Source organism: Dama dama, chromosome 15, assembly GCF_033118175.1.
Source record: "Dama dama isolate Ldn47 chromosome 15, ASM3311817v1, whole genome shotgun sequence".
NCBI classification, from domain to species: domain Eukaryota; kingdom Metazoa; phylum Chordata; class Mammalia; order Artiodactyla; family Cervidae; genus Dama; species Dama dama.
This window is the reverse complement of record NC_083695.1, coordinates 9,827,159-9,839,536: the sequence shown is the minus strand read 5'-3', so window position 1 is coordinate 9,839,536 and position 12,378 is coordinate 9,827,159. Positions and strand designations below refer to the sequence as shown.

Below are 12,378 nucleotides of genomic sequence, written 5' to 3'. Positions count from 1 at the left end.
ACGGTTCTATGAAGACCTACAAGACCTTTTAGAACTAATACCCAAAGAATGATATCCTTTTCATTATAGGGGAGTGGAATGCAAAAGGAGGAAGTCAAGAAACACCTGGAGTAACAGGCAAATTTGGCCTTGGAGTACAGAATGAAGCAGGGCAAAGGCTAATAGCATTTTGCCAAGAGAATGCACTGGTCATAGCAAACACCCTCTTCCAACAACATAAGAGTAGGTTCTACACATGGACATCACTAGATGGCAACCACTGAAATCAGACTGATTATATTCTTTGCAGCCAAAGATGGAGGAGCTCTATACAGTCAGCAAAAACAAGATCGGGAGCTGACTGTGGCTCAGATCATGAACTCCTAATTGCCAAATTCAGACTTAAATTGAAGAATATGGGGAAAACCAAATATGTTTAGGATAAAGAATTCACAGGGCTTAGTGAATGCTTGGATATGAGAGCTGAGGATAAATTTCATGATTCTGGCTTGGATACCTGAAAAAAAAAAAGGAGAGACTATGACCCAGGACTGTAAATACAGGAGGTGAGAATGGGTGGATGGAGATGCTATCACCACTAGAACACCCAGGGGAACTTCCAAGTGGAGGCGTTCAGCTGAAGTGCATACAGAGTTCATAAGAAATATGGGCTGCAGACAGTAACAAACAGGTGGTAACAGATGAAACTGCCTAGAAGAATGAATAAAATAAACAGAAGGCTGGATATCAGCTCTTAATGATTAATGTTTAAGAGGAAAACAAATGAGGAATAGGGAAGAAGGACGGGGTCGGATTAAGCTGAACCAGAAGGATGTATATCATATTGGGTTGGCCAATATGTTCACTCTGGTTTTCCCAAAAGATGTTACGGAAAAACCCAGCAAACTTTTTGGGCCAACCCAACATAAGCTAAGAGAAAATGGCAGTCAACTCAGGTAAGGACTCAAAGTGTCCCCTGGAGGTAGCAATTAGGTCACCAGGAATCTTTGTGATTGTAGTTCCAAATGAACCATATCAAAGTAAAAAGCTATGGTAACCCAAAAAAGCCTCAGCTTGAAAATAGAAATCTGGCAAATACGACAAAGCAAGTAATTCTCTTGTCCAGTCCATTCGACTGACGCTTGGCACCTGACTGCTATTCCTCCCGCCTGGCGCCCAACTCCATCTTCCTTGACTGGGCCCCAGTATAAGATCCGTAATATTGAGCAGGGACTTCCCTAGTGGTCCAGTGGCTACGGCTCAGCGCTCCCGATGCAGGGGGGCCCATGGCAAACCCTTGATCAAAGAACTAGATCCCGCAGGCTGAAACTAAGAGTTTGCATGTCACAATCAAAGATCCTGCCTGATGCTGCAACTAAGACCTGGGGCAGCCAAATGAATAAATATTAAACATGTTAAATTGAGTAGTTACCATAAACACTCATTGGCTCAAAAAGTGATCCTGGTTCATTCACTCAACTTACAGAACCTGCCAGTTGTTCTGTTATGAGGGAAGGGAAGAGCTCTACCTTCTCCACCTCTCCTATACCTGCTCCATGTCACTGTTACATTTCTGTTCCCCACTTCTCTCAAACGCCTTCCTCCTACTCTCTGACACAAAGTAATCACTGAGCTAGGAATCTCTACAGATGCGTAACACCTTGTTTATGACAATTCCCTGCTAAGATCAAGAAATTAAAGTAAAAGGTAGGGAGACTTCTGGACTTGAGGTCCAGTGGTTAAGAACCTGTGCTCCCAATCGGGGGCCTGGGTTCAATCCCTGGTCAGGAAACTAAGATTCCACATGCTGCACAGCACGACCCAAAACAAGTATCCCTTGAAAGCGCCCATCAAATATGCAATTGCTTCTGAAAATAAAAACATAATTACAAAAGTAAAAGGTGGGAAAGAACAGCACAGTGCAGACTGTAAAAAAGAGCTCTCAATAAGTGAGCTATCTGCAACCCATGTGGTCCTTCTTCTGTGTCCTATTTCTAACTCATCATGCAAACCAACAGAGCAGCTTAAACACACACAGTATTTTTGCGCCTGTAACCATTAACAATTTCTTATGGCCTGCAGAGATGACTACTGCTGAAGAATTTCAACTTCCATAAAAAATAAGTATGTAAGTACCCATGATACTGACAATACTGTCTCTGGTGACTTGGGTTTAATGAACAGTCTTTTTATTGAAATTAGTTTCCAGGTTCAGGTGCACTACCAAGAGAAATATGAAATTAGAGAAATACTTTAAGAGGAACACACAGCAGTCTCTATTTAAATGTGCAACGCCCCTCGCCACTAAGATTTCTGCTTTAGTGAGTCACACAACAAAAATTCTGCAAGGACCCTGCTTATTAGCTGACAAGCCACACTGCTGACATGTTACTCCAGCAGACTGTGAAGTCTAGAGAGAATATGATGATGAACAAATTATCTACTTCTCCCTCGCAACTGGGATCAATGATCTGTTTTTCTTTGGTTATTCTCTGCTGATGATATGTAGGCAAACCTACATCACTATCACTTTTTTTCTGTGCAACTAAGTCCAACGAGGGCTTGATGTGGCAAAAATGAATATATACGTGAAATTAAACAGGCTTGCAACAAAACCAGGATTTTGTATAAAAGGAAAGTATTTTTTTTTTAAGTTTTTTATTTTAATAAGGCTAATAAGGCTATTTCAGGACATTTAAAAAACAGATATATAGAAGAAAATAAAATTCATCCACAATCCTACCGCCTCAGATGTAGACACTATTAAATAACTGCACATTTATAAAAAGAAAAAATATTACTCGGATGTAATGAAAACTCAAAAGCCAATTTAGCTTAAAGCTTCAAGGGAAATAAAGACCACAAGGCTGGGATTTTCCCAGCAGTCCAGTGTAAGACTGTGCTCCCACTGCAGGGGGCATGGGTTCAATCCCTGGTTGAGGAACTAAGGTCCCACATGCTGAACGGCACAGCCAAAAAATAAAATAAGAATAAATAAAATAAAATCTCAATTAAAAAAAAAAAGCACAAGGCTTTAGCCAGTAAACATCTTAATAACTGAAATGGCCACTGCCTGATTTGACCGAGTCCTTCCCATCATGAGTATCTTCTGCTATTTATACCAACCTGAACACAGGCAAGGAAGGCAGCCCTTTGCTCCAATCTAATTCTTTCTCTGAAAAACTTCAAACCCATAGAAAAGTTCAGATTAACACAAAATCCTCTAGACACAACAACTGGCAATGTTTGGCCACATGTGCACTTTTTTACTTAACTTTCTGGCCACGCCGCATGTCACTGGGATCTTAGTCTCCCAACCAGGATCAAACCTGCACCCCTTCAGCGGAAGCGCAGAGTACTAACCACTGAACCACCTGGGAAGCCCCTGGCCCCGTGTGCTTTATTGCTGTCTACTCCTCTGCTGTTCTTTGTTGCTGAATCGCTTGAAAGTAAAATACATTTCACCTTGACTTCAGCAAGGATTTCCTAAGGACAAAGACATTCTAAGGGAAAGTATTATATTTTGTGGACTAACTAATTAATCAAACTGTAATTCTTTCTATGAGGTGACCAAGATAATGGTGTAAATGCATTACTGCGATTAGCCTGAAGTTAATGTTAAAGCTTATTTTATTCCTTCTGGGACTCCTTCCTCTTTGAGTTTCTCAGCCTGGGCACCACTGACATTTGGGGCCAGGTAATCTTGTGCTGTGGGGACCGTCCTGCATATTGTAGGATGTTGGGCAGCATCCCTGGCTTCTGCCACAGGAGGCAGGCAGACTCCACACCCAGCTGCAGCAACTAAAAGCATCTCCGGAAGTTGCTAGGGGTCCCCCGGGAGGAGAGACGCTGCTCTTGAAGAACGAGAAACACAAATCCACATGAGGACCAGCAGTAACAGGACAGCACACGCTCATCTACTGAACACTCACCACATGGCCGCATTCTAAACATTCTATGGGGACCTGGGTGTGAGTGTGTGAAGTGTGTGTGTGCTGGGTCGTGTCCGACACTTTGCGACCCCATGGACTGTAGCCCCCCAGGCGCCCCGTCCATGGAATTCTGTGGGCAAGAATACTGGAGTGGGTCCTTACTTCCTCCTCCAGGGGATCTTCACAACCCAGGGATTGTCTCTCGTGTCTCCTGCATCGGCAGGTGGATTCTGACCCCCACATCACCTGGGAAGCCCCATGAAATCATTTACACGCTAGAACAATCCTCTGAACTGGGTCTACCTTACAGAGGCGGCAACAGACGCAGGGAGGGGAAGAAGTTAGTGCCCGGTCACAGCGGCGCTGAGCGGCAGAGCAGGGACTCAGGCTCCACCCGCAGGCGCCCAATCACACACCTACTCACTTCCTGGTGCGGCAGTTTTTCCCTCCCTACTCATGCTGATCCTCACGAGTCATTTGTGAACATCAACCTTCCAGCAGGTTCCAGGCCTTTCTGGACAGCACCTAACATGTGCTAGCACTCCTGGTCCCCATAGAATCACTCTCCCTTGGGAATCACACAAGGTCTGAGTGAGGTTCTGCCCACACTGGCTCTGAGTAGAAAAGAAGGACTCTCATCGATGACTTGATTCAATCCTAGAGGACCTCACCAACAAGCCAGTGTAGGAAGTCCGCTTTCAGCTGTGTCTGGGACACAGCAGGGTGGGCACAAGATCGATGTGAGCTCTCTGTCCTCACTAGTTGGTGCGGTGGCTCAGTGGTAAAGAAGAGAGACCCGGGCTCCATCCCTGGGTCAGGAAGATCCCCTGGAGAAGGAAACGGCAACCCACTCCAGTATTCCTGCCTGGGAAATCACACGGACAGAGGAGCCTGGCGGGCTACAGTCCATGGGGTCGCAAGAGAGCTGGACACAACTGAGCGACTAAACAACAACACTCTCTAGTACATAAGCTGCCTCAAGGGTAGGGATTGTTGTACTATGTCCTCAAGCAGACCCAGCGCTTGGCATACACTAAGTGCTCAAAAAATACTTTCTGAGTAAGTGAGTTAACAAATCAAAGAATGACTTCCTTCAAAAACTGAAATCCGGGATTTCCCTGGTGGTCCAGTGGTTTGGGTCCGTACTTCCAAGGCAAGTGATGTGGGTTTGCTCCCTGGTCAGCGAACTATGATCTTACATGCGGCAGAGCAACTAAGCCTGTGCCCTGCAGCTACTGAGGCCACACGCCACAGCTAGAGTTCCCACGCTGCAGTGAAAGATTGCGCATGATGCAACAGGGGTCCCCTGTGCTGCAACAAAGACCTGACCCAGACAAATTAACACATATTTTTAAAAACTAAAAAAAAATTAAGTTCTTGGTGAAAATGAACAATGTCTCAAAAAAATAAAAACTGAGATCCAACACTTGGCCAATCCTTAGTTGAACCATTATTCTTAATTAAGAGATACCTTTGATGGTGCATACTTCCTTTAAATAGGAATAAAGCTCATATATGAATTTTAAAAAGGACACAAACAGGTACACTCATATAATGCTGATGACTATTCAAATGGATACAAACTGCTAAACTATTCTCCAAAAGAAAATCATATGCCTCAAAAATATGTAGAAATTTGAACCCACAATTCATCCTAAGAAAACAAGCAGTTTGGTACCCTTTAAAAGACAGTGTAATGATGTTCACTACAGTCTTTTTTATAACACCAAGAACTTGGAAATTTTTTCTGTTTCAGTTTTGTTTTTCTTTACACGTTTTTCAACAGAAGTTCACATATAGGTGAGATAAAGGAGCTCGCTTTGACTGTCATGGAATTAACAGACACAGTTTGACTACCTGTACTCAGCTCCAAAGATCCACAGCACATTATAAAATGCGTGACTTTGCTGTTGCTCAAGTGTGAACAGCACCCACGTGACCAGTGGCAGAAAAAGGCTTCCTGGTTAGCCAGCAGGGCTGGTCAATCATCTAGCTTCCACTTTGGTGTCACTGGGTGAACACCGAAGTTGACAGACGGTGTCTGCCAGGGAGGACTGGGAAACTGAGCCCCGCACAGCGGTTCCAAAGCACTCTGCTCAGAAAGACAGACTGGAATAGCCTGGAAAGGCTGAGGCTGGCAGCCAACGGTCTGTTCATGTCTAACTGTGTCGTACACAATGTGATACAGCCACATATGGGCTTAACTCCAGGGCTGATGAGGCCCTGGCAGCAGAGGAACAGTTATGGTTCCAACCTTGCCATTAGCCTGCCCGCACTCCCCTCCACCTCCTTGTTGTTTAGATAAGCAACCATGAACAGTATCAGTGTCTCTCTAACAACCACACCTACTACTGGCCTTTGTCACTACGGCAGTCATGCAGGTTCCGCTGAAGCAGCCATGGTGACACGCAATGCTTCTCAAAGCGTGGTGGGGAACCTCTGGGGCGCCATGAAGCTCTCTGGTTGGTGGGAGGAATGCAGAGGGCTGCGGCTTAGTACACCCCTGCTGTAGCGGCATCTGTCACGCTGGAGAGCATCAGAGGCCCGCCTCCAAGCACACCCCAGGGCGTCACGGCCCGCGGCAAGACCAGAGCGTCCCCGTCACAGTACCTCAGGCAAGATGAACTGCTCCACGGGTTTGTACCACAGCTTGTTCACCTGCACACCACAGCTCGGAGGGCTGAAGCGGGCCGTGAAGAGCGCCTCCTACAGGGTGGGCGGGGAGAAGACAAGGAGAAATACTTCACATCAGGTGCAGCAAGTTTTCACACAGCGGGCATTCTAAATTCTCAGTGGCCCCAGCCAGGGCTACTAACACTGAACTACTGTGGCTCAGGCATCATTTGGGCTTTCCAGGGCACTCATGGTTATTAAGTAAAGCTATTTAAGATCACCAAGGCTGTCATGAAGTTCTAAAACGCTAAATATAATCCACATAACCTTAAAAAAATAAAAATGACACCTTGAAATAAGGAGCATCAAGGAAAGTGTAAGGTGTTAAGTTAAGCCAACTTAGTAAACTTAACTCCAAAGGGTTAAGAATAAACTGAAAGATCACAGACTTCCACATAGAACAGAGGTACGCAGGAATCACCCTTCAAAAAGAACCTTTAGAAGAACAAACAGAAACAAAAATGGGCACATTAAAAAAAGACTGATTCTCATTATGTCTATTGTTTTCTTTGGGTCCTTCCTTTTTGTTTTAGGCAAGAACATTTCCTTATTCTCATAGCTATTCTTAGATACCAATTTGCTACAGGAGATGCTTCTGTTAAAGCTATCAAGACCATGCAGAAGTTCAGAATGAAGGGAGTTTAAATGAATTAAGCGTATTTCTTTCATCAACATCAGTCTATGGCAATGCAGTGGTAATACTTTATATACCGTGACTACCTGTGAACCCACTGCAGTCCACCTGAGATCAGGTCCTCAAGGACTGATCTCAGTGTCTTTGGAGAGACTCTTTGGAGAGTCCTCAACCTCTCTTTGGGTAAAAAAATATGGCAACTAAAAATTAAATCAACATGATAAAACTATTGTACATCTGAATCAAACTACTTGAGTGACAACTCAAAAAGACTATAGGTGCTTCCCTGGTGGTTCAGTGGCTAAGACTCCATGCTCCCAGTGCTGGGGGTTCAGGTCTGATCCCTGGTCAGGGAACTAGATCCCACAGACTTCAATTAAGGCCCGGTGCAGCCAAATAGATAAAGAAATAAAAGAAGTTAAAAAAAAAAAAAAACCCACTACATATACTAAGACAATTAACCATGAAAAAAATTCAGGATTGATCCTAATTTCTAGGTAAGGTTGACAGTGGAATTCAGAGTACTGCTCTTGCAGTTACCTATTTGAGCTTCAGTATCAATGCAACCTTTAACTGCAATGATATATGAACTCCTATACTTAAGCAATAAAGCTCTCTTCACTAGAATCATAATGGCTGGAATCGTCACTAAGATTTGCTCCCTCTCTTATATTTATGTCATTAAGCACATTTACACACTAAACAAGTTCTTTAGAGGATGAAGGAATACGACAAACAAAAAATCTAATATTAAATTGATCTGGGTATTTATTGGTGACTCTGACATTGTATGTTAATAACAATCAACCTTAACACAAAAAAATTTTTTAAACATGCCTAAAAAAACTGTACAGGGTTCTGCTTCCAGTGACAACAAGCCAAGTCTCCTATAGATAACAATTACAAATAGCAGACAAAACATTAAAAAAAAAAAAGATTTGAAGACACTGAAACATACACAAAGGACACACACTGGCGGAAAAGCAATACCCAGAAGGTGAGAAAGTCACTGGATCTGCTTCCCCTATTTTTTTTTTTTTTTTAATGGCTCTCTGTCTGAGGCATACCTCAGGGGGCAAATAATTCTGAAATAAGAACTGCAGTCTTTCTGGTTGCAAATCAGAAGACAGAGTGGAGGCAAACACACTGGCTAACAAGTGAGGAAGAAGAACCCAGAAAGGAAAGGGTCACAGAGTTCTCAGTTCTTCCTACGAACTCTGTCCTAGACTGCGGCTGAGTCAGGAAATACACATTTGAAGCAGAATCCGAGCAGCCCATCTAAGTCCAAGAGAACCGACCAGAGACGTCAGCTGCTGCTCACCGCAAGGGAGACAGGGTTCAGTCTATGCCCAGCAATTTAACTGACAGCTAAAAGGAACAAACAAAGCAACTCTCCTCAAAGACTATAACAGGACCCACAATGCTACAATGAATTATTCACAGTATCTAGGATACAATCCAGTTACGCGATGTAAGATAAAACAGGAAAATGTTGCTGTATGCAAGAGAAAAGATGATAATCAACAAAGACAAGCCAAAATGACTCAAATTTAGTATAGCAGACTGGATTTTAAAGCTGTCATTGATACTCTAGCTCAAAGCCACAGAGAAAATATGCTCAACATGAATTTAGAAAAATAGGAAACTTACAAAAATGGGTTATTTTGGAGAAAAGGAAACTACACGTAACTGAAATCCCAGAAGGAACGGACAGAAATGGGGCTGGGAAAAAATTTTCTTTAGGAAAGAGAGCTGAAAGTTCTCTAAATTTGTTAAAAGAGATAAATTCACAGGTTGAAGAAACTTGGCAAACCCTGAGCAGAACACACAAGAGAAAAACCACACCAAGATATAACACAGCCAAACAGCATAAAACCAAGTATGCATAAGGAGAAAGTCTTTAAAGTAGCCACGACGACCTTCTCCTCTAACATACACTTAGCTGTTTAGAGCAAAAATTACAATACTGTGTTGTGGGATTTACAGCATACACGGATATAAGGTATATGGCAATTAGAGCAAAAAGATGGGGAACAGTAAATGGAATTATATAGTTGCAAGGTTCTTATATTTTACACAAAGGGGTACAATGCTAAAGAAGACTGAACAAAGTCTCAGGACACACACTGTAATTCTTGTGTCAACCAGACTGACACAAAACAACACAAAGAGCTGCAGCTAAAAGGGGAATGCTGTGCTACGCTAAGTCGCTCAGTCGTGCCCGACCCTGCGACCCCACAGACGGCGGCCCACAGGCTCCCCCGCCCCTGGGACTCTCCAGGCAGGAACACTGGGGCGGGCTGCCATTTCCTTCTCCAGTGCATGAAAGGAAAAGTGAAAGTGAAGTCACTCAGTCATGCCCGACTCTTAGCGGCCCCATGGACTGCAGCCCACCAGGCTCCCCCGTCCATGGGATTTTCCAGGCAAGAGTACTGGAGTGACCGACATAAATCACAGCAGGATCCTCTATGACCCACCTCCCAGAATATTGGAAATAAAAGCAAAACTAAACAAATGGGACCTAATGAAACTTAAAAGCTTTTGCACTACAAAGGAAACTATAAGTAAGGTGAAAAGACAGCCCTCAGATTGGGAGAAAATAATAGCAAATGAAGAAACAGACAAAGGATTAATCTCAAAAATATACAAGCAACTCCTGAAACTCAATTCCAGAAAAATAAATGACCCAATCAAAAAATGGGCCAAAGAACTAAACAGACATTTCTCCAAAGAAGACATACAGATGGCTAACAAACACATGAAAAGATGCTCAACATCACTCATTATTAGAGAAATGCAAATCAAAACCACAATGAGGTACCATTACACGCCAGTCAGGATGGCTGCTATCCAAAAGTCTACAAGCAATAAATGCTGGAGAGGGTGTGGAGAAAAGGGAACCCTCTTACACTGTTGGTGGGAATGCAAACTAGTACAGCCACTATGGAGAACAGTGTGGAGATTTTTTAAAAAACTGGAACTAGAACTGCCATATGACCCAGCAATCCCACTTCTGGGCATACACACTGAGGAAACCAGATCTGAAAGAGACACGTGCACCCCAATGTTCATCGCAGCACTGTTTATAATAGCCAGGACATGGAAGCAACCTAGATGCCCATCAGCAGATGAATGGATAAGGAAGCTGTGGTACATATACACCATGGAATATTACTCAGCCATTAAAAAGAATTCATTTGAACCAGTCCTAATGAGATGGATGAAGCTGGAGCCCCTTATACAGAGTGAAGTAAGCCAGAAAGATAAAGAACATTACAGCATACTAACACATATATATGGAATTTAGAAAGATGGTAACGATAACCCTATATGCAAAACAGAAAAAGAGACACAGAAATACAGAACAGACTTTTGAACTCTCTGGGAGAAGGCGAGGGTTGGAAGTTTCGAGAGGAATCGGGTGGAGAGGGAGGTGGGAGCGGGGATTGGGATGGGGAAGACGTGTAAATCCATGGCTGATTCATATCAATGTATGACAAAACCCACTGAAATGTTGTGAAGTAATTAGCCTCCAACTAATAAAAAAATTAAAAAAAAAAAAAAAAAAAAGAATACTGGAGTGGGGTGCCATTGCCTTCTCTGTAAAAGGAAAATAGAAATATTAAAATGGAATTCTAAAAAATACTGAACCCAAAAGAGGTAGAAAAGGAAGAAAAGAGAAACAAAAACCACAGGATAAACAGAAAACAAATAACAAAAAGAAAAACTGAAATCCAACCACTTTAGTAATCGCCTTAAGTGTAAACGGAATAAATAGCCCTTGTAAACAGCAGGGATTCTCAGACTGGATAAAAAGGAATACCTAACTATATGCTGCCCATAAGAAACACAATTTCCAGCCATATATAAAAGGGATTAATACATCATGATCAAGAAGAATAGCAAGTTGCTTTAATACTCCAAAGTTAATAAATGTAACTCAACCACAATAAAATAAAGGAGAAAAACCCTGGAAACATCCCTGTTGCCCATCAACAGAACAGATAAATACCATGTATTGTTGGAATGCAACTCAGCAATTAAGAGAAGGAAAAGGAAAAATCTGCTGATACATACAATAACATGGATGAGTTTCAAAAACATCATGTTGAGTGAAAGAAGCCTTACTCGGAAGAGTGCTTAGTATATGCTTCTATTTATAAATGAACTCCTACAATAGGCAACACTTGCCCGTGGTTTAAAAAAAAAAAATGAGAACAGTGATTGCCTCTAGGGAATGGGGCAGGGTGACAGGAGGCTGGATTACACAGGTTTATGTAGTTTATGCACATTACACTCTGTGATTTTTTCAAACCATAAACAAATATTAAAATCTAGTTAATGATAAGCACACTGAAGTGTTTAGGGCTGAAATATTACTGATGCCTGCGAGTTAATCTAAAACATTTTTTTTTTTTGGCTGTGCTGTGCAGTGTGTGGGATCTTAGTTACCTGACCGGGGATGAAACCTGTGTGCCCTACATTGGAAGTGCACAGTCTTAGCAACTAGACCACCACTTTTTAGGAAAGTCCCTAAAATATACGTATTTTTTAAGATGATAGATGGATGAATGACTATAGATGTCATAAAGCAAATACAGCAAAATGTTAACTACTGTAGAATTTACTTGGTAGATAGATGGCGTGCGTGCGTGCTTAGTCACTCCAGTCGTGTCTGACTCTCTGCGACCCCAGGGACCATGGCCCGCCAGGCTCCTCTGTCCGTGGGATTCTCCAGGCAAGAATACTGGAGTGGGTTGCCATTTCCTTCTCCAGTGATAAAGTATGAAGTGAGTTGAAGTGGTGAGTGAAGTCACTCAGTCGTGTCCGACTCTGTGACCCAGTGGACTGTAGCCTACCAGGCTCCTCCGTCCGTGGGATTTTCCAGGCAAGAGTACTGGAATGGGTTGCCATTTCCTTCTCTGGATATATGGCACTCACTGTATAATTCTTTTAAGATTTCTATAGCTTAAAGTCCAGGGACAGATCTTTTCAAATATAATGCCTTGCTACACTCCTTCAGACAAACTGAACAAATCTGAGGAAACAAATGGGTTTCCTCAAATATCAGAAACAGTAACCCCAGCTGTCTTAAACTTTTATTTCCTCTATGCTCTTATTATAAAAAAGATCTGACGTATCTGTTAGCCTGTATTATGG

At 42.7% G+C, this 12,378-nt stretch overlaps 1 protein-coding gene across 3 annotated transcripts in view; it reads right to left on the bottom strand.

The window, feature by feature from the left end:
• B3GALNT2 (beta-1,3-N-acetylgalactosaminyltransferase 2) overlaps window positions 1–12,378 on the bottom strand; it is a 57,610-nt gene that overhangs the window by 21,565 nt on the left and 23,667 nt on the right. For 2 of the 3 annotated variants that reach the window (XM_061161443.1, XM_061161444.1), the window contains exons 5-6: window positions 6,522–6,617; window positions 3,106–3,162 (exon numbers count right to left, since the gene is read on the bottom strand). In XM_061161443.1, the coding sequence (XP_061017426.1) occupies window positions 3,106–3,162; window positions 6,522–6,617 (153 nt within the window). The remainder of the gene's footprint in view (window positions 1–3,105; window positions 3,163–6,521; window positions 6,618–12,378) is intronic. The other variant, XM_061161445.1, reaches the window with a different exon arrangement.